We start from the raw sequence: 21,089 nt of genomic DNA, 5'->3' as shown, positions 1-21,089 counted from the left end.
CATGCTGCAAACTTTTATTATCATCTTGAAATTTCTGTGAATCCCATATTTGTGAGGTTTGCCTACCCTCATGGATCAGCATCTCTGAAATATTCTTTTGTTAACTTTCCATTGGAGGACCAATAATTAAGTTCTTTCTTTCTCTCTGTCAGCTGATGTTTCGTTTCAACTTTGGACAAGGCCTCCCTTTTTGTAGCCTGTAAAATTTTCCATTTTTTCAGGGCTTAGTTTAAGCATATGATTTGCTCCTTGGACTTATAACTTATGTCTAGTATGGCCTGTAGTGAGAGCAGCGTTGTAGCGAGAGATTTTTTTGTGGTTTATTAGCCCATGTGGAAAAGCAAAAAGAAATCATGTGCCCATAATAAGTGCTCCTGTTTGCTGTATCATTCAAAACAAGCCCATTTTGCTGGGGATGTCATCCAGGATGCATAGATCTCAGGGCAATCCATGCTAGCATGCAACCGTGGAATGGTTTGCTCGGCGACCTGCTGACGACTTTCTCTGATTACCCTGTATTTATGTTTCAGCTGCATTAAACCTGTTTAGTGTTCATGGCTCCCAATTTTCACGTCATATACTGAAGGATTACTCAATTTGGCATACAAATCTCTGGCATTGGGCCTCTTCGGACCTTGCCGAAGACAGTATACCTGGAAGGTCTGCATTGAAAAAGTTCTATCAGGTGATTTCGGAGCTGTTAATCCAAGACCCTGCTGAAGGTGTTCATCTTATTTATAAGGTAAGTGTTTCACTTGATATATGTGCTAGGATCATTCAAAAAGTAATGCCCCATATTTTTCTCTCAGAGCATATGCATTGTTAAGAGTCAGAATTAGGGGAAAATATGCATCAATATATCTTGTCCATATTCAATTTTTTCTATGTAATCCCTGTTACGTCTATGGCCGTGTGCCAACTTTTTGGGGGGGCATGTATTCCCTGATGGCTGGATGAAAGCTCTTGTCTTGTAGGCCGACTGTGGGGTCGATCATGGAGCTCTGTTTCTGCATCTCCTGAGACTGTAACCTCCTTTACCCATCGCCCAACTGTATTCCTACCAACTGTAGCATTGCCATATTCTACACACAAATGTTTAGAGATGTGTGCCATGGTTTCTTTTTCTGCACACAAGAATTCAATAACACTGCACTGCCTTTAACGTGAGTCATATGCAGATGCAATTTCGATTGTGCTCAATTGTTCTGCCATCTGCTGGAACGGTGACAAACTTCACCGGTACCCGACCGTTTTCCCGAATCGTTTTTTCTGACGACGTTTTTCCCGAAAGAATTTTTTTCCCGAATCGTAATGCGTCCTCTTTCCCGAAAGCTTTTTTCCCGAAACCCTTTTCTCCTGAACATGTTTTACCGAACACCTTATTTCCCGATTGTATAAAAATGAGTTCATATGTTTCATAACCAAATATATTCATACACAAGATACATCATTTTTTTAGAAAATTATATTGTGTGCGATAGCTCTTAAAAATTCAAGAAAATTCCTATTGTTCTTGTAATCTTCATATTCTTCTACAACCGATTTCAGCCTCTCGTGCATGTTGTACCATTTCTTTTTTGGCTTGCCCTTGATACTTTTCCCAACTCTTAATTCAATCAAGGCAATCTCTGTGTCAGCTTGTTTTTTCTGCCGCTCTTTTACAGCCGAGTATAAATCTGAGTGGTTCTTAGAAGCTCGAAAGTTGTTTCAACGTCTTCAACTGGAACAAACGCTAAAGCTGCCATCATGAACTGTCGTTTTGAGGGTTCTATCTGTTGGGTCATTTTAAGGGACTTGGAGTCCCACTTGTTGAATTTTACGATAAATAGCTTGTTTTTTATACAATCGGGAAATACGGTGTTCGGTAAAAAATGTTTCGGAGAAAAGGGTTTCGGGAAAAAAGCTTTCGGGAAAAAGGTTATTCGGGAAAAATGGATTCGGAAAAAAAATTTGGGAGAAAGGTTGTCGGAAAAAACGATTCGGGAAAAAGGTAGGGAATCAACTTCACCAGTGCAGAGAACAAACATAAATTGTGAAGTATTCAACATTAATTTACATTTAAGTTTTTCCTTACATACAACATAACTCATTTAAGTTTTTCTTTACATACAGCTTTATATACTTATCGAATGACAAATATGAAAGAGAAGAACTACGTCAACTGTGAAAAAATTAGCCGGTTGGAGAATGGGCTGGAAAGGAGCGTCATCCGTGGAATTTTGAACAATTACAGTACACTTATCCTGATTATCCTTGTAGTTTTCATAATACAGTGGAGCCCCGCTAATCCAAAATCCGGTAATCCGAAAATCCGCTTAATCCGAAATCTAAATCAGAAAAAAACAAATCTTTATAAAATCTAGAAAAAACACGGTAAGATATTTTTGAAAATTACAGTATGTTTTTTAGGTTGGAAAATGTAATAAACAAAACAGTGTCACAGAACAAAACTACATTGGTTTAAAAAAAGTCTGTAGCATTTTTTCGTCGGAGAGTAGGTTGTGCTGCTACCTATCGGATTTCTTTGCAACTACGAACACAAGCGGTAGCCGTGCAGAGCTTTGGCGTACATAATGAAGTTGTTTGTTTCTCATACCGTACGGATGTGAAATGGCGTTTCGGCGATTAATTTATGTAGTTGCACGTTGTATTTAATAATTTATCGTTAAATTAATAACAGTCCGCTTCATCCGAAATATTCGCTAATCCGAAATGGGTCCGGTCCCAATTATTTCGGATTAGCGGGGCTCCACTGTATACACAAATTAAACAATCTATTACTAACTATGTACTTCTACTACTGCTGGGCTTGCTCTCGCGGCATCTGTGAGTTTGAGAGAGAGGGGAGACACTGCAGCAGCTCACCTAATTGCAGAAATAACAACTACGACCCCTACTCGGGCCATGAGAGTTCTTTCAAAGTGGAGGACGAGTGAAAAGGTCCACACTGAGATGACAGTGGAAAAGGCACTGTCATTGATGATTGCGTCTGAGTTGACCAAGAGTCAATATCGGTCTTTCCGTAGGACAGCTCTGAGCCATGGACACGATTTGTATCCCGGATACGACAGAATAGCGCTAACAAAAAAAGGACTTTTATAACGAAGGAATTAAAATAACCGAGACCATGTGCGAAGTAAACCTTCAAGCACCACTGACCCAAACCATATCGGGAACAATAGCCTGCTTAGCCACCACTTCCACCTCTCAAGAATTAAAATGTGTGGTGAACTACACATTAATCTCTAAGTACGGTTTTGATGGAAGTTTGGGCCACTCTCAATATAAACAAATGTGGCAACAAGTGGATGCTGTAGACGAATTCCTATTCATGAGTTCCCTTGTATCTCTTAGTTTGATTAACGACGCTACAGGTAACGACTCAAGTCTTATTTCCACTTTCTCTTGGTTAATTAAATTTATCTCTAAACTTTTGATAAAAAATTTAACTTCCACCAGAGGCACTTCTCACATCTGGGCTCTACAATTTTAGGTGACACTATCTGGGAAAACCCACGGCCGACGTCGACACGATTTTGTCATCCCATCCGCTTTAGGTGAAAAAAAGAGACGAAAGAAGTTACAAAATCAGAGACATTACCTATACATATTGAAAGGCAAGTGGATGGCGTTAATGATCAGGAATTTACACGATCAAGTTCTGTTTACTACTGACAATGATCAACGGAAAAGTCATGCTTATATTGCTCACCTTATTTTCCTAATTTTTTCTTAATCTTAAAACCCATATAATTTATTATCCTACAGGAAAGTATAGTCATTTCGAAATTAAGAAAAGCGATAGTTTTTAGTTTGCAACACACTGACGGACAGCTGAATCATGAGGTTCTAAATCTGCGGAGCAAGAGCGTCGGGTATGAATAACTTAGGAGATGTAAAATATCGTACACCTGATATCGATAAATATTCTGTTGGTTTGTGTACGCTGCACTGCCACATATGATTTTCTGAATGCATATTGTATATAACTAATAACTTCAGGCTTTACTTTGTGAAACCTCTCCACATTGGAAGTAAGGAAATAAAACTTTGTAAGGTTCACTGTTATTTAATTATGGGCACGACCCGGGTTTCGTAACTTGGTTACATCGTCAGGTCATCGTCAACCTGACGATGTAACCAAGTTCTCAACCTGACGATGTAACCAAGTTACGAAACCCGGGTCGTGCCCATAATTAAATAACAGTGAACCCTACAAAGTTTTATTTCCTTACTTCCAACATATTGTATATGTCGTATCGATTGGAATTTAAACAGTGTCATTTGATAATTTAAGCTTTAATTTATTTTAGTTAGGAAAGGAATGCTAAGAATTTTTTCAGCAAAAATTGGTAATATAAATTAAAATAACTATTTTGAAAAAGATGTTCGGGGATTTATTCAAAAACGTACTTACAGGCAAGTGGAAGTTTGAAATCTCTACACTCCAAAAACAAATTCAAGTCACTTTCACAAATTCTGCGCACTCAAGAGAACTTAACTTTCCTACACCACAGTCAAAGTAGAACTGAGGGTATGACACACGTTTTAAAAAAGCTAGAAGTTCCGATGAATTGTCTACCTAAACTACCCTATCTTCATCGTATCTGCTTCAACATCTTTCTAGTACTAACTGTAGGTGCCGAACATGAGATTGTCACGCGATCCATAATTTTCGTCCATAAAATTTAGATTATTTAGTTGCCATCAGATGTTATGCCCTAGCTTCATGATTAGTAGTTATGTTAAGTCACTGAACACTGTATTATTAGCCATATTTATGAACATTATTCTCTTCTTCTCAAGAAGAAAACATTTTATGGATATAAAGTAGAACTGAGGGTATGATACACATTTTAAAAAAGTTCCCGTGGAAATACCCCCGTTAAGACGGTCAAAGGCTCCACTCCGCGGTGTCATAAAACGACCGTTTTCGAAGTAGAATCCTGAGGGTCAGGGATCGGAGAGTGAAGAAGGTATAAGGGTCTCAGCTGGTATCTTTCTGGTAGGTCTTTTTGTATGAGTCCCAGGAAAACAACTCACTTTTTCGAGGTTTGAACGCTTTTAATAGAAGTATGGTCTTCGATCGTATCCAAAGAAAACGAAATCAACTTCGATGAAACGTGCAATAACATCGCATGAAAAACCTCCACTGTGTTCACCGTAGACCATTTGAGAATCGGTGTCTTGAGGAAAAACATAAAAACGGTGAATGGTGAGCGTTAAAACCCATACAGCTTCAATAACCTTACCGCGTCGCGGCTAATCCAACTCCCGACGCGCGGAGACGAACCCTGCCGCGCGGTCGAAAAATCAATGTCATTTCCGGCGACGCAAACTTATTTCAAAGAAAACTGCATAAAAACCTTAAGAAATCTTCAACAAATGCTCTCATATAAGTTACTCCGCGCGACCTTGCCGAAAACCTATTTGAAACTCTACCTAAATGTAAAACTTTGTCGAAAAATAGTATCCGCCATTTTGTTACTGCACGGTAAGAATTTCTGGACGGTATTCTTTAAGATTACGGAAAATTAAAGAAAAAACACCATGCCAACAGATTATGTGGTTTTTTATTTCGCAAGAATCCACCCATAACTTCACCATCCACTTACTTTGGAAGATTTTCAGAGAAAATTGAAGACAGGCGTTTTTATGGAAATTTGCTCACGTTTGAGCCTCTGTATCTCAGTAACGGGTAGGATCTATGTCAAATGAAGTACATATCCATAAATTTCAATCATTTCTGAGTATACCTGCGAAGTTTCAAGTTTATACCTCAAAGAAGCCATTTTGTAATTTTGTCCGGCTTTTTCCGATTTCCGCCCACTGTGCACCGCTCCATTTCTCCCCCGTGAATACCGATGACCTTGAAGGCTTTAGCGTAGACCCTCTACCTGGAAGTCAATCGCCCGGTAACCTACGACGGCAAAAATACGTCTCAAACCGTATTGCTGAAAAAAAAACTCATTTCCACTAGCCCCACGCTTAATTAACGATCTAAATTATTTATTATCATTCTGTTAAGGAGACGAGATAAATCTTCGGTAGGCCGGCTATCTGGACCCAATGACGAGTAATACTTTTGGCCATTGCACAGCAATGGATTTCGATTAATATATAAACTAAAAAGAAGATTTGAGGCAAGCAATAATATTAATATGCGTAAAATGATAGAAATTATGTGTGTACTTAGCGCAAGTTCATGTTTTATCACGAGAGCGTTTAAAATTTTTGATTAGGCTACACTGCGTTGCAATGTTTCCCCGAGGAACGAATTTGCGCTATATCGAAATTGCGCTATACGAGACATGGGTGTACGCACATTTTCTATTATTTTAGATTGCTTTCCGGAATCGTTAAGAGCTTTTTCTTCCTGACTGCGATCTTTTTCGCGGTGATAACGTGATTATACTCGTATTCCTACTGCAAATGTAATACTTGGCCTACCCCACCTCTGTGGGACAAATGGAGGAAAGTTGCTTGCACAGCACGCCATTTAAAACCGGTGTCTTGTTTCTCAGTGGGTTTAAATGAGACATAGTTTGACCTTGGAATAGATGAAAGAGAGGATTTCTGAGTGAACTGTACAAAAATATATTTGCCTAACAATGGAATCTCCACCAAGATTAAATTAGAAAGGAGTGGAAGCCATCAATGAAAAACTTTCTCAGAAAACCATCGTGGGAGCCGCCCTTAGAGAAAAACTCATGTCACCAGTTGTCACGTAATCATTGAAGTCAAATTCATGAAGTGAAAGCTAAGGTAGTCACTGGTGATTTAGGAATGATTGAGCACCACTAGATTGAATCTAATAAAAACAGTATCTGAACTGGGATCAAAGGGGAGGGGCAAAATATTATATACGTGAACACAAATCACCAGACATACAAGTCACAGGTCCCTGTGCTGAATTCGTGAGAGAATGCTGTAAAAGTAGCCCTGCCTGGTAGATTCAATGTACTCTTTATTTTAAATTTATTCCTGAATGGTATGTGCTTCAGCACACGAACAATAGTAATGCCTGCTTAGTTAAGCGGTACATCATTGAAAGTATTCCGCTGGTGGAGAAGTCCGCTCCTTCATGCAGATAACAAGTGCACTCAGACAAGAGAGGAAGCAGGGTCACTGGATCCCAGCACCATTATCAATTTAGGCATTTAATTTGAGGATTCAATACAGCTTAAACTAACTGTTTTGCAGTTCAATAATTCTGAAGGAATGTCGGGATCAATGATTATATTATGTAGTACTTATTTAAAACCATAAGAGCAGTTTCAGCCGTTATAGATTTCATCAACAAATTAAATCAAAAAGCAAATCCATTGGGATTCTACCCTCTACCTTGCTTAATTGCTTCTGCAAAACATCCACTGTTTGCCCAAAAATTCCAGAATTCCAGGGTGCAGGAGGTGCTGAGGCAAAGCATTGTGATTTGTGGTACAGCATTTGTTTTCCATCCCATCAAGTGTGAATGAAACTTTGTAATAATGGTTTTTTTTTGATATGTTGGGACTGTGAATTAGGTGTTTAATATTGTACCATTGAAAAATGGCATGATATCACTAATTTTACTGTATGTTAGTATAATGCTTTGGTCAGGACTGAACGCTGTATTCCATTGTATTAAGGGAAGCTTAATGCCTCCTTAGAGTGATGCCTTTTCCATATTATGTATACTTTCAGCATTTCAAAATGTTTTGCTAGTTAAAATATTCCATGGAAGAAAACATGGCAGAACACATTTATTCAATGCAGACATACACGAAAACTGCAGAGAAAGTTTGAAATTTGGAATGAGTCTTATGTAACTTTGAAAGAAAACATTTTCCGTTTGTTAAGCAGTGGTATTTGTTACATTTTGTTGGGTGGAAGTATACTGTGCATTGATTCCTCATTCCTGTGGACCCTTACATTCATGTTGCTGGGGCACAATCTTCCAGACCTTAGAATTCAAACAGGCCACCTTGAATCTAAATGAATTGAAACAAATTATCACTGTGAGTGTTAATTATTTGTTTCAAACCCAGCGTGGAAAATGTTTACAAGTTTAATATTTTCTCCTCATTTTATTGTATTCTTGTGACTCTAGGATTTGATGCAGGCACTTGAAAAACAGGAATACTGGAGAGGCTTTGCAGTTGTTGGATTTGGATTCCTCTCAACTGCAGCTAAACATCTTTTTGGCAACAATGAAGTATTAAAAATCTTCAATTTTGTCGAAAGTAAGATTATGAAGAAATTTTTTAGGTAATTATGGAACTTTTGTGCAAGTTTAATTTTTTAAATGAGTGACCTAGGTTACATAAATGTTTTCTGATGGTTGTGAAGGCCTGGTTACACGGTACATGAGAATGTACAAGAAAATGTGAGAATGTCTGAATCTCAGAATGAACGCGAAAATGCACCGTGTAACCACGCAAAATGTAAGAATGTATGAATTTCTGAACGCCTGCTCTAATTTCATTCAGACAATCATACAATTTGAGCTCAGAGTCACCTGGTGGCAGAATACGAAAACGACACATTCATTCCATCTGGCTTGTATAGGCGACTTCTTTGTTTACGTACGGCCCCGATAGTTATTTCGATTTGATATGATCTTGCTTGACTTGGATATCTCACTGATTGGATATGGGTAGCGAAAGAATGGAACACAAGAAAAGGGGATGGGTAAAATGAAGGATCAGATGGAAAGGCCCTGAATGTATGAACCGCGAGAATTGTCCAAGATTGAGATATAAATGATTGTTAAAAGGTCATAAAAAGCATGTGATAGGCAAAGAAATAAGATTCAAATACTATATATGCTGTATTTACTCAAGTTCCTGTTTTTGAATCGAGACCGACTGCAAAGCGAGTCGAAATTTTAGGTGTTGTGTTGACATGCAGCGAACGTTATGGGCATCGCAGTAATAAATATTGAATTTACCTTGCCAAAAGCCTTATATTTCTCGTATATTCCTGTAGCATGCGCCGATTCACAGGAGAAGGATGGAGAGAAATCACGACACACTCGCTTTCAAATCTAAAATTCAACTGCCTTTATTATGTCCTGTTTATTATATCACAAGGCTTAAGGGCACGAGAAATTTTGAAAATGTGCTTTTATTATGGAACACTACTATCCAACAAAATTTTAACGATATCGGCGAAAGACACTTTGAGAATATTCCTTGTTAGAGGGGCTCCTTTTGACGAGAGGCCGGCCGCCCATTACATTCCTTATTTTTCACCGTGGTTTAATCGTAATCAGTATTTATTCTCGTAAACAGCCACTTTCCTTATAATTTGATCCTACAATGGGTAGAATGATAGGTACATTTATAGAGTTGTTTACAAAGTGAAATAAGTTAACTTGATAAAATCCTGCGGTAACCCTGATTTAATAGTGTACTTACGTTGAGGATATCCCGTTGACAATATAGATAATGTATTTGACTCCATTCTGCGGATCATCAACCTCTCATTACTCTTATTTTTGTCCCTTCGAACATAAGCAAAAAACTTCTCCGGCGAGTAAATAGAGGTACTAGATGTCGGGGCACTTTATATGGTTTTATGGGATACACTATTTATATGGTTTTCACACGTTTTTCTGTTGAAGGTCCATGCTACAATATACTTACTGCATTAAGCAAATGTTTTAGGTGTGTAACGTAGATCACAATCTGCAATCAACTTATTTTAATTTAATCTTTCCAAAGCCCCCCAAACAATCGCCTTTATTTATTTCAACAACGCCTTGGCAACCCAATATATTCACAATCCGAAGTTGGACGTTAAAGCGGTAATCATATTCGCCAAATTTGCGTTTGAGTCCCTAAATAGACAGTTTTTCTATCCACTTCCTCAGTCTGTCATCAGTGGATTCCAGGCCGTGATGTAACGCGCACACGCTCCGTCACGTGTTTTCAAACAGTCGATGAAGATTATTTTTAAAGACTCATATCTCAGCTATAAAACATTATTCATCCGCGAAATTTTCGGCAAGTACATTTGAGGTAAGGATCTTATTATTCTAGTACTTTTAAAAAAGTTTGCATGTTCCCCATTGGTTTATATTTGAAGTTGAAATAATTTGTTGCGCATTAAAAAATGTACGAAAAAATGTCCGAAAAAATGTACCGTGTAACCACCTACTCGTGGATCTTGTCCATGAGAATGTACAAGAATCTGTTCAGAAAACCATTCAGAAAAATGTACAGATTCTTGTACATTCGAATGTACCGTGTAACCAGGCCTTGAGACTCTTATTACTCATGAAAGGATTACATATTTTCTTGATTGTTGGCATTGTGAGTTTTTTATTTACCAGTTTCAAATAGGGTTGATTCTGATTTTTTTCTTGTCTCTTTTTCCAATCTCACATGAGCTTGTGTTGCATCCGATCCTTCTTTGAAACTATCAAGGAAAGTTTTTGCCCGTGTTAATTTACCCTTGGCTGAAGCCCTCTTTTTAATCAACACGCCTTTGGATGGCATGATTAAGGTATGGGTAGGTAATACAGGAATAAATGCAATACAAAGAAATGAAATCTAAGCCAGACTCAAGCAATACCGTATATCTCTGAATATAGTGCTCCCCCCTTTAATTTTGAGACCTCAGTTTTGGGAAAAAATTTAAAATGCAAAGGAAGACTATTTTTCTGTGGTTAGCAAGTTAAGATTCTAGAGTCGATAAAAACTATTTTTTTCTATGAAGATTAAGAACAAATCTGTTCACATATTTTCCATCACAACAAAATAACTATACCTAAAACATGTTGTGATTCATTGCATGTATCAGTATTTTATATTTCCTTACCCAGATGTAATGAAGAAATGAGAAAATTTTTCAAGTATCCAAGGCTATTGTATTTTTTTAAACATTCACAAATTATTGATATTTTTGATTTACAAATGACTACAGACAATGTCAATATATAAGCTTTAACTTAAAGCTCATGAACAGTATTGCATTCGGCCCTGAAACTTCCTTAGATCCAGTGTAACAAACCCATCAAGTCATCACAAATCCAAGTGACTAGAAGAATTTAGGAAATCTAAATAATATTGTGATATATAAATTATAAATATTATAAAAATATTTCCATCAAATGCCTGCAAAGTAATATAATTAAACTACAGGACTTACAAATATCAAAGTAATAAAATTAAGAAATAAACTTTTTCTAACAAACATTAAAACTGAAAAATTATGATATCAAATTTCAATGCCTCGTTTCGAATCATTGCATAGGTTACACAAAGAGCTTCTGCTCTGCATTTACGCACAAATTCGATGATATTTTCCTCTAATTCTTTGAATCTGCCGCATTGAGGCCCTCGAAATGACTTCCGCGATGTATTAGCGCTTTACAAGTGGGGTAACCGCTCTTTCCAAACTTTCTTTCCATGCCAAATTTTTCAGCCGCCATATGAATACTATGATTTACGGCGTATTCTGCAACGGCTATTTTTAAATTGACATCGAAACCCCGTCTTTGATGGCTTCTTATCTGCCGTAGGGTTGATCCTCGTCTTTCTACTAGATCCATCACCTCTCTGATAAACGTAAAATTATATTTAGTAAAGAAACTATCGCAGAAATAATTGCGAAACATTGTGTGAGGTGATTTATCGATCCTACTTACCCTGGCTAATTGAAGATATTCCTCAATAAATTGATCACACTTTCGATGCTGAGTCATTGGATTTCGATCAAATGCAGTAATGGTGGCGCTTCTAATAGGGTAGTTTCCTTTATCAAAGAAAACGAAAGGCATTGATAGCAATTCGTGACCCACCATTAGTGTATTCATAATACACAAATTATTTGGTTTTAGAAATACCGGTTTAGACGAATGGCAAGGGTCAAATTTTATCCTCATTTGAAAAAGGCCAGATTGGCGCCCATGCGATTCCACTCCAGGGGCCTAAGTCCGTAACTTGAATTCTCTTTTCTCCGGAGAAAGTGTATTCTCCCGTAGTTTTCTCCCGACTGTAGTCCGTAACTTGGCGGAGAAAACATCAGTTCCTGGCCGCTACCGGAGAAAACTCTAATTCTCGGTATCGGATAGGAAGAGCAGATAGGTATGAAAAATATTGAATCCGAAGCCGGCGATACCGTGAAGAACCAATAGAAAAGCTTTGTTTCAAATAAAAAAACGAGAGGGAAATCAAACGATTCTCACCTGTAATAAGGGCTACTCGTTCATCATTAAAGTTAAACTTTCAAATACAAGAAATTGATGCATCGAAATTATAATTGATAGTGGATAAATCGATTTAAATCCATCGCAGATATATTTGTTCGTCAGTACACACAAAAGAGTATATTATACCATTGAAAAAGGAGAGACTAATGCGTAACACCAAAGCATTTTTATGTTTTAGATGTAGGTTATCTTGTATACAAACGGCCGCTGTATTCATTGATGATATATATGGCATATTTTTTTGCACTTCGGATGCTTACTTTCATTGGTGAATGCATGATGAGTATGGAAAAACATAACTATCAACGTCAGTATTACATTCATTTATCCTCGAAAAGCTGAAATACACAATGTGGGAGTGGAAAAAGAAAATTGAAAAACTTTACTATGCAGAAAAGAATCTTAAAGAAAATAACGTTACGGTAAATGTGTGAATGGTACACATTTATTACATTGCAAATACCTACGTACGAGCAATTAGTAACATATGTTTTCAAACTCCCAAAATGTTGTAGTTAAGGAAACACAAAAACCTGCCTTGCTACATTTAAAATTATCAAATACTGACAGCGTAGAAGAGCGAAAACATGGGAAAAATTGTTATCTAGAGGAATTTATACATAAAAAACAAAGCAAAATTACCCTTACTTGTACATATTTATTGCTCATCATATCACATATAGCACTACAACGCACATTTCTCCTGCAGTCTTTTTGATACTTAAAATCAGTATATTCCGAATCAACTGTTTCAATGAAAAACAATAAATATAAAACACTATTATGTAACACTAATAAAACATGATAATCGGTTTTCCAATCACTTTGCACACACTAAAAGAATTTGCACTCCTTGAAGTTCGAAAGGATTCTTCACACCTCACTTCCTACTCATCACTAAGGACTTAGAATCATATTACGTTATTTCACATTAACATTGCGAAGACAATTAAATGAATAGGCTGAAACAAATTGCTAAACCAGTTTTTGTAACACCAACAAACTTCGAATTTCAGTATCACTCTTACCGTAACCAAGACATGACGATATGACCAAAACAAAAACAAACAACAACGCACCTAAATGCGTAAAATGTAAACACTGCCAAAACCTCACAATCTCACAATGAATTGGGAATTGGTAATAGATGCAATACGTAATAAAATCAAACAGAACTTAGAAGCGAACAAACGAATGAGTTTTATTACTGAATCTTTCACAAAAAACATCACATACTTTGTGATACAGATCTCTTCTTTAGATCACATGCATGAATATACATATGTTCATGATCACATGAACAACAACTAAGACTCCCTCTCTTGGGAGGTTCATACATCAACCAAACAAAAGAACAATAATACAAAACAAGATAACACACTATACAACATCTTCCCCTTTAAAAAAGAAACTATTATATTACTACACACAACAATCAGCAGACAAAGTCTTTAAACTTACTTGGCCATTTGACTTGTCTGCCAGACCTCGTATTAACTACAGGATTACTCTCCTGAAGAGAGAATGGCTCTCCCCTTGCTGACACATTCAGATTACTCTTCTGAAGGAAGACTGGCTCTCCCCTTGCTGACACATTCACTTCATTTCTTTTGTACACTCCCCTTCCTTCCTCACCCTCAACCACATACGATCTGGGAGTTTGACCCTTTTCCAAAATAGTTCCCGGTACCCAAATGGAGTTTGGTTTCTTTTGAAACATGACCTTTTGACCCACCCGGTACTGGGGATGGCCAGGGGAGAGCCAGGGGAGAGCCAGTCTTCCTTCAGAAGAGTAATCTGAATGTGTCAGCAAGGGGAGAGCCATTCTCTCTTCAGGAGAGTAATCCTGTAGTTAATACGAGGTCTGGCAGACAAGTCAAATGGCCAAGTAAGTTTAAAGACTTTGTCTGCTGATTGTTGTGTGTAGTAATATAATAGTTTCTTTTTTCATCTCCAGCATCCAGCTGGAAGGACTCGTATACTTCCTGAGCCTCTTCACCCGCTGAATGTAGCAATATCGCTACCTTCCTGGCCTCCGTTGCCTTGTCGTAATAGGCATCCACAAACGTAACGAATTGGCGCCGAAACTTCTTCCAATTCACTGCCATATCCCCAATAGTGCTTAACGCGGCCAACATTCCAACTGGCGAAGCCATCACCGCTGCCACCAAGTTTTATTACTGAATCTTTCACAAAAAACATCACATACTTTGTGATACAGATCTCTTCTTTAGATCACATGCATGAATATACATATGTTCATGATCACATGAACAACAACTAAGACTCCCTCTCTTGGGAGGTTCATACATCAACCAAACAAAAGAACAATAATACAAAACAAGATAACACACTATACAACAGAATGAACATTAACAGGCGTTCGATGTATCCCTAAAGTAAGACTAGTTCAAATATGAAACATATCCCCTTCGCAATAGTTATATACCTTTCATCGTAATGTATGCAGTTGATTCGTAGCCTAAGTTATATACGTGCGAAATAATTTCGTCGAAGATGTTACATTCACAACACACTTCACTCTTTACTTCATCGTCTATGTGCGATCAATTCACTAAGGGGTACACTAAGGACACAAATTTTGTTCACTTATACTAGAGGCACAATGAAAGTTCACTGCACGTAGTTTCCTTGCAAATGCAGCCATACAAAAATTTCTATTCTCATCACAAATTACACTACATACGTTGCCTGCCTAACTTGAAGAATGCATTTTCGTGTTCTATTTTGTCACAAATACGTAAAAAACCATATTAGAATAAAATTAGAACCGCAGTACGATCGCCCACAACGGTCCGCCATTGGTATTTTCCTCGTTTCTCCTATGGAGAAAATGAATCGCCGGGTCCCGGGCGGGTGACTCCAAAGCTCCCGTCCAGGGCGCGTCAGTTTCTCCAAATCACGTTACGGACTTCAGTCGGGAGAAAGATACTCTCCAGGAGAAACAGTTTCTCCGTTACTGGGAGAAAGTTTTCTCCGTTACCGGGAGAAACGAGTTACAGACTTCAGTTGGATGAAACTGGTGCTTCACGAGTCTCTTTTCTCCCAACTCGGGAGAAAACTAAGTTACAGACTTAGGCCCCAGGTGACGTCACAGGGACCTAGTTTCTACACGAGAGGATAGGAGTTATACATCGTCTGAGGTTACCAATACATGCATGAGGCACAGAGCTCAGGGAAACATGTCTTAATAATCACACATTAAAAATACCTAAGTTCGGAAAGTTTCCTTCGTTTGATAAGGTATTAATAAACCTTTTTTAAGCCAAGCGGTACCAGCCAGCAAGGTACTCAGCTACTCGCTAGCATCCGGTGTCCTATCAGCGCTCAGAGCCTCGATCAAGGTCACCTCACAAGGTGGGAGGGGGAACCAGAAATGCGTCGCACGGACTTTTTCCTATCATTCCTACTTACGCGTCGCGTTTTCGCGCGCTTGAAATTTTTCACTTTTCATTTAATCGCGAAAAATAGATATCATCATTTAAAAATCTAAAAGTGTGAAATACGTACTCCAGGAGTAATAATCTTTCGATTCAGGCAATAAAAAAATATGTTATAGGAAACCACCCTATCGTTGAACACATTGGTTTAAAGCCGTCGATTATTGCGCCTTTTCAGAAACAAATGCATTAACTATTGCGCATTCTTGTTCTGTGAAGGCGGTAAGGGCAGTGGTTGTAAACACAAACCGCACGGGCACATGGACGTATAGTAGCTACGGAGCAATGAAATGCTAAATCATCACGAAAGGTTCACTTTATCGGTTTATTTTTCGCAATGATTTAAATCGTGTATCTATTAAATGAGCGACGGGTACATATATGTACTATTGATTCAATTTCTAGTGTTCAATTAATGTAATGATAGTGTGTTTAGCTTTGATTTTAATTATTTATTGTTTTGCGTCATTAAGTGATCAGTGTTGATTGAATTATTCTAACAATACTTTTCCAAGAAAAATTAATGGCTACCCAATGGATTCTGTGAAAACGCATGTTCGATATGCTATTTGAATTGGAAGAATCGTATCTTTGCAACATTTGTGGTAAAAATTAGGGATGGGTCGAATAGTAGATTTCTCGAATTCGAATATCGAATTCAAATATCAAATCATTGCTCGAATATTCGAATACCTCGAATTTCGAATACCTCGAATAATAAACGATGAATGTGAAAATTTTTGACTAGGTCGCCTATGCAGCAGGAAACCCAAGATTTTGGCGAGTAATTGTGATTGCCTTTAAAGGATTCAAACAGGAATTTAGCTGATTAATGGAATATTTTAATTTTATGTAAACAATAGGGTAGTTTCCTTCATTAAAGAAAACGAAAGGCATTGATTGTGATTCGTTACCCACCATTAGGGTATTCATAATATACAAATTACCAGATTCCACTCCACGTGACATCACAGGGACCTAGTTTCTACGCGAGAGGATCGTAGTTTTACATCGTCTGAGGTTACCAATACATGCATGAGGCACAGAGCTCAGGGAAACATGTCTTAATAATCACACATTCTGTTTGATAAGGTATTAATAATCCTTATTTAAGCCAAGTGCTACCAGCTAGCATGGTACTCGGCTACCTGCTAGCATCCTGCATCGTAATAGCGCTCATAGCCTCGCCCCAAGGTCACCTCACTTGCGGCAGCGGGAACCAGAACGACGTCACGCGGAGTTTTTCCCGGCATTCATACTTACCCGTCGCGTTTTCGCGCGCTTGAAAATTTTCACTTTTAATTTAATCGCGAAAAATAGATATCGTCTTATAAAACTATAAAAGCGTTAAATACGTACTTCAGGAGTATTAATATTTCGATTTAGGCAATAAAAAAATAATAGGAAACCACCCTATTTGAGCATTACGCCAAAATGCTAAGCCTCCGTCGTATTTCTTCTTCTTCCCGGTATTTATTTTCCTGCTTAAAATGCTTAAATAAAGTCAGAAATATGTCGTGTTTGGTCTTATTCTTTTTTAAATTGCGCGCAAATTACTAATATTTCAATTCAATAAAGGTGTAATAATAATTGCCGAAAGTCATTGTTAGACACCTTTCGGGCTAGTAGATGACTCATGCAGCAGTTGACCTCCAGAAAGGGGGAAATTCGAAGCAGGTAGGTAGAAAAAGGTCAGTGGGTGAGAAAAGGGGGTGGGCGTGAGACACGTTTTTATTTTTCTCGCGTAACTTGATATTTTTTCGAAGCTAAGGTCTTTGTAATACAATCCCTGCGCGAGCTGGGATCTTTTGTTTGATTTTGGAGAAGAGGAAATCGTCAAGAGTGGGTGAGGCGAATGCTGAATGGAGGGGGATAGCAGATCGTGGGAAATGCGCCAATGTCACTATCCCACGGCACTGAGTTCCTCTCTATGGTAGTTTCATCTCCTGGGGAAGATTCAAAATAAGTGCCTGTCGTTATTAGCCACAAAGGACACATGGCAAACACCTCCTCTCATTTTATCAAAAGATGGATGCCGGAAAATGGTCAGTGGGGAGAAAGAGGGAAGTGTGAAACGCGATTCTATTATTTTCCGGCAACTTGATATTTTTTTCAAAGCTGTGGTCTTCGTAATACGATCCCTGCACGAGCCGGGACCTTTTGTTTGATTTCGGGGAAGAGGAAATCGTCGGAGGGGGTGGGGCGAACGCTGAATGGAGGGGGATAGCGGATCGTGGGAAATGCGTCAATGTTGCTATCCCACGGAACTGAAGTTCTCCTGATGGGGGACACCTGGGATTTTCAGATTTTTTTCATCCGATCAATTTCGGTTCCCCACGTCGAACTCTTTTCACCGCTCGAACCCGCGAATTTGATGTATTTCGTCAGCTTGCCTAAAACGGCGCTGCATGCACTAAACGACTTGAGTTTCAGAGTCAACTACCAACGACGTGCGAGCGACAGTGTATGACGCGAAATTCAAAGTATTCGAGGTATTCGAGACCGTACCTTTGGCATAACTATTCGAGATCTCGAATATCGAATACTTTCTAGTATTCGAGGTATTTGAGTATTCGCGGATACTATTCGCACATCTCTAGTAAAAATTGTCGTAATTTCCTGGAAAACGTGGCAGTATTTACTCATATCTCCGATTAATCCTCAAATAGAAAGACTATGAGAACATTAGCCATTTTACCATTATTTATAACTTGATGGTCACCTTTAGTATGCTAAACTGGATTACACTCGATTACGGTCCCCCCCCCCTTACTCTTCCTCAGCCAGTTTTGGTATAAAAGGGGGGACTATATTCGGAGATATACGGTACTTATCTTGGTTGGCTAGCACGCTGTGCAGTAATGGTGATGTTGCGCGATGAGCTCCTTGCAGCATGAAAGGCTTCCAATAGCCCTATCTGTGTCAGCTGTGCTCTTGCTGAAGTTCTCACCTATGTCCTTGAGAAAAGTGCGTCGTAGATGCTAGCGTGGAGTTGGGTGCATCCCCTGCTGAGAGGCTACCTTCAAAGATCTTAATCCTTAGGATGAGTGGGGATGACTCCAAAAATTGGATTCGCCTCGTGAGAGGCTATTCTCAACGCTTGCCGCCCGCCGTGATGTTTTGACGGAAGCAATGACGCCAGAATTATCCCTTATGAAAGGGCACTGTTGAAGTGATCTCCCGCTACCAATACTGTAATTTCATCGGAATCAAACTCGAGACTGTTCTGGAAGCAACGTTCACTGGAGTGTTTGACGAGTGTTAATGATAACAACACTAATGCACATAACACTATTATTATGCACCAACCGATCATATCTATCTGGCCCCAAGGACCAAAAAAGGGTCGTGATTAACAGGCGGGTTTCGGTTGGGACAGGCGCCCAGTCTCTCCGCCACACTCATGCCTATCGTTTCGCTCTCGGGACTGGTACCAGCGACCAGTACGAATGCAGCTAGGGTCCCAAGACCAAGATGGGGTCTGGGAACCCCCCCGTGTCTCCGGGGGGCCGCAGTAGAGCCGGTCGCAGCCACTCGCACTCCCGCTCACCTCAGTGCAATTCACCTTCGCCGACTCTGATCCCCAATACCTCACCAACAGGATCACACTCATCCTCCTTAACATGCAGCCTGATTGGAACGAGGCAGCAGCCCAGCAACCCAGAGGAGCCACCTTCCTGTCTTCCTATTCTCCTCAAGGTGATTACTGAGTCCAGGGCCCCCAAGACTGTCAGCGTGCAGGGGCCACAGCAGCAGAATCCCTGGCATACCTTTGACGCAGGTGCTCCAATCGGAGCCACAGACACAGCCGCTGGTCTCTTTTCCCAGCTGTCAACCAGCTGTACCCTACACACCCGGCACCCAGCCCCTCACGGAGGATCGGCGATTTCAGGACCTCCGCCTGGAGCGTCCCCCAAATACTATTGAACTCCCACCCGAGCAGGAGTGTCTTGAGCTCTTGAACCTATTACGCAATAACGCATCCTCAGTCAAACTTGCCAAGCGTGACGGCCACGAGGTATCCCTTCTTCTCGGGATAGCTGCTGACTGAGGATGACCCGGTCTCCGCTGGCATGACTCCGGCGAGCCGGATGACCCGATCGCCCTCAGCCTCACCCTCTCGGATGCCGACTCGGGAAGCTCCTCTTGTGACGACGACGACACTGCCTCCGTCACCTCAACACTGGACGACGGCATCAGCCAGAGGACATCAGACATCGAGGAGTTCGATGCCCCAGAGGACACGGTTTCCAGTGGACCAGGATTCGGATATAGGTATTCCCCCACTTGACGGACCGGACATGCTTCCGCTAGAGGAGCTGCTTACACGGCCACAAACTATCCCTATTGCGGTGAGTCCTGAATTTGAAATCTTGCCTAGGATAAAAGTTTACCCCAATGGCGATGAGTGCTCTATCCAGGCTACACCTCGCAATCAAAATTATCCCATGCTTACGTGCCCTGGACATCCCGAAACTGGCGGGATACGAGGCCTGGATATGCTACACAATGAGGTTGCCTTATTTCTTACTTTCTAACGTGTATAAACGCAACACAAAGTGGCTCGAGAAGTGTTACAACGAGCAAGTGTTCCATCAAGTTCGCCGGTGTGCTCCCTCCCGGGTATCCTACATTGGGTACGCGGATGCGACACCTTTCCAGTGGGCCATCGTGTCACCACAATTGGACATCAAGCACATCGAGCCTTTGAAGAGCAGCAGCCCATCTATTACGCGGAGGGGATGGCAGCCTTAAAAGGGATGACTATTTTATTCAACAATGTTCCTGATTTCTCAGAGGTCGTTATATATGTAGATAACCAATCCGTCCTTCATGCTGTGCGCAAAGGCTCCGGCCTATTGTTTGAACATGAATTATATTGTAATTTGTTGCTTGACATAATAAAGAATGCGACGCGAGTCGCGTCCTGGAGGTTTGTCCCCACCGAAGCCAATCTGGCCGACCATCCTTCTAGGACAGTTCTCCCTGCTGCCAATCTAGCCTAGGCCGGCCATCTTGGTCGGTTTGGGCTATATAAGGCCGGGGAAAGCTGGACCTGACGGTCATGATTAACTGATGGGTTTCGGTCGGGACAGACGCCCAGTCTCTCTCGAACGACCAAAAAAGATGCTAAATATGCCTCTTCAAATCAACTTGTTAAAGGGTGGCTACTTCAATGAAATGAAAAATGGGTAAAGGTACTTAGTGGACTGTATTAACTAGTAGAAATGGTTTACATCACAGAATAGATGCTTCTTGGCTGATGCCATACCAAGCACTGCCCCCCTTGTTTATACGTCTCTGAGGGTGTGGCCCGCGCACCATATCAAGTCACCCCAGGGCCTCCCCCACTGTTGGTCCCCACCCCAGGCCTCCACTCATACATCCATCACCGCAACCTCCGCTCACCCCAACCCTAAGGTCCAAAC

At 40.0% G+C, this 21,089-nt stretch overlaps 1 protein-coding gene across 1 annotated transcript in view; it reads left to right on the top strand.

Moving 5' to 3' along the window:
- The window catches only part of LOC124162866 (DNA-dependent protein kinase catalytic subunit-like), a 299,017-nt gene that overhangs the window by 30,717 nt on the left and 247,211 nt on the right, over positions 1 to 21,089 (top strand). The window contains exons 7-8 of the mRNA XM_046539551.1: positions 531 to 742; positions 8,093 to 8,250. Coding sequence (XP_046395507.1) covers positions 531 to 742; positions 8,093 to 8,250 — 370 coding nt within the window. The remainder of the gene's footprint in view (positions 1 to 530; positions 743 to 8,092; positions 8,251 to 21,089) is intronic.

Source organism: Ischnura elegans, chromosome 7 (assembly GCF_921293095.1).
Source record: "Ischnura elegans chromosome 7, ioIscEleg1.1, whole genome shotgun sequence".
NCBI lineage: Eukaryota > Metazoa > Arthropoda > Insecta > Odonata > Coenagrionidae > Ischnura > Ischnura elegans.
Note: the sequence above shows the minus strand (reverse complement) of the source record. Positions and strands in the feature narration are given on the sequence as shown.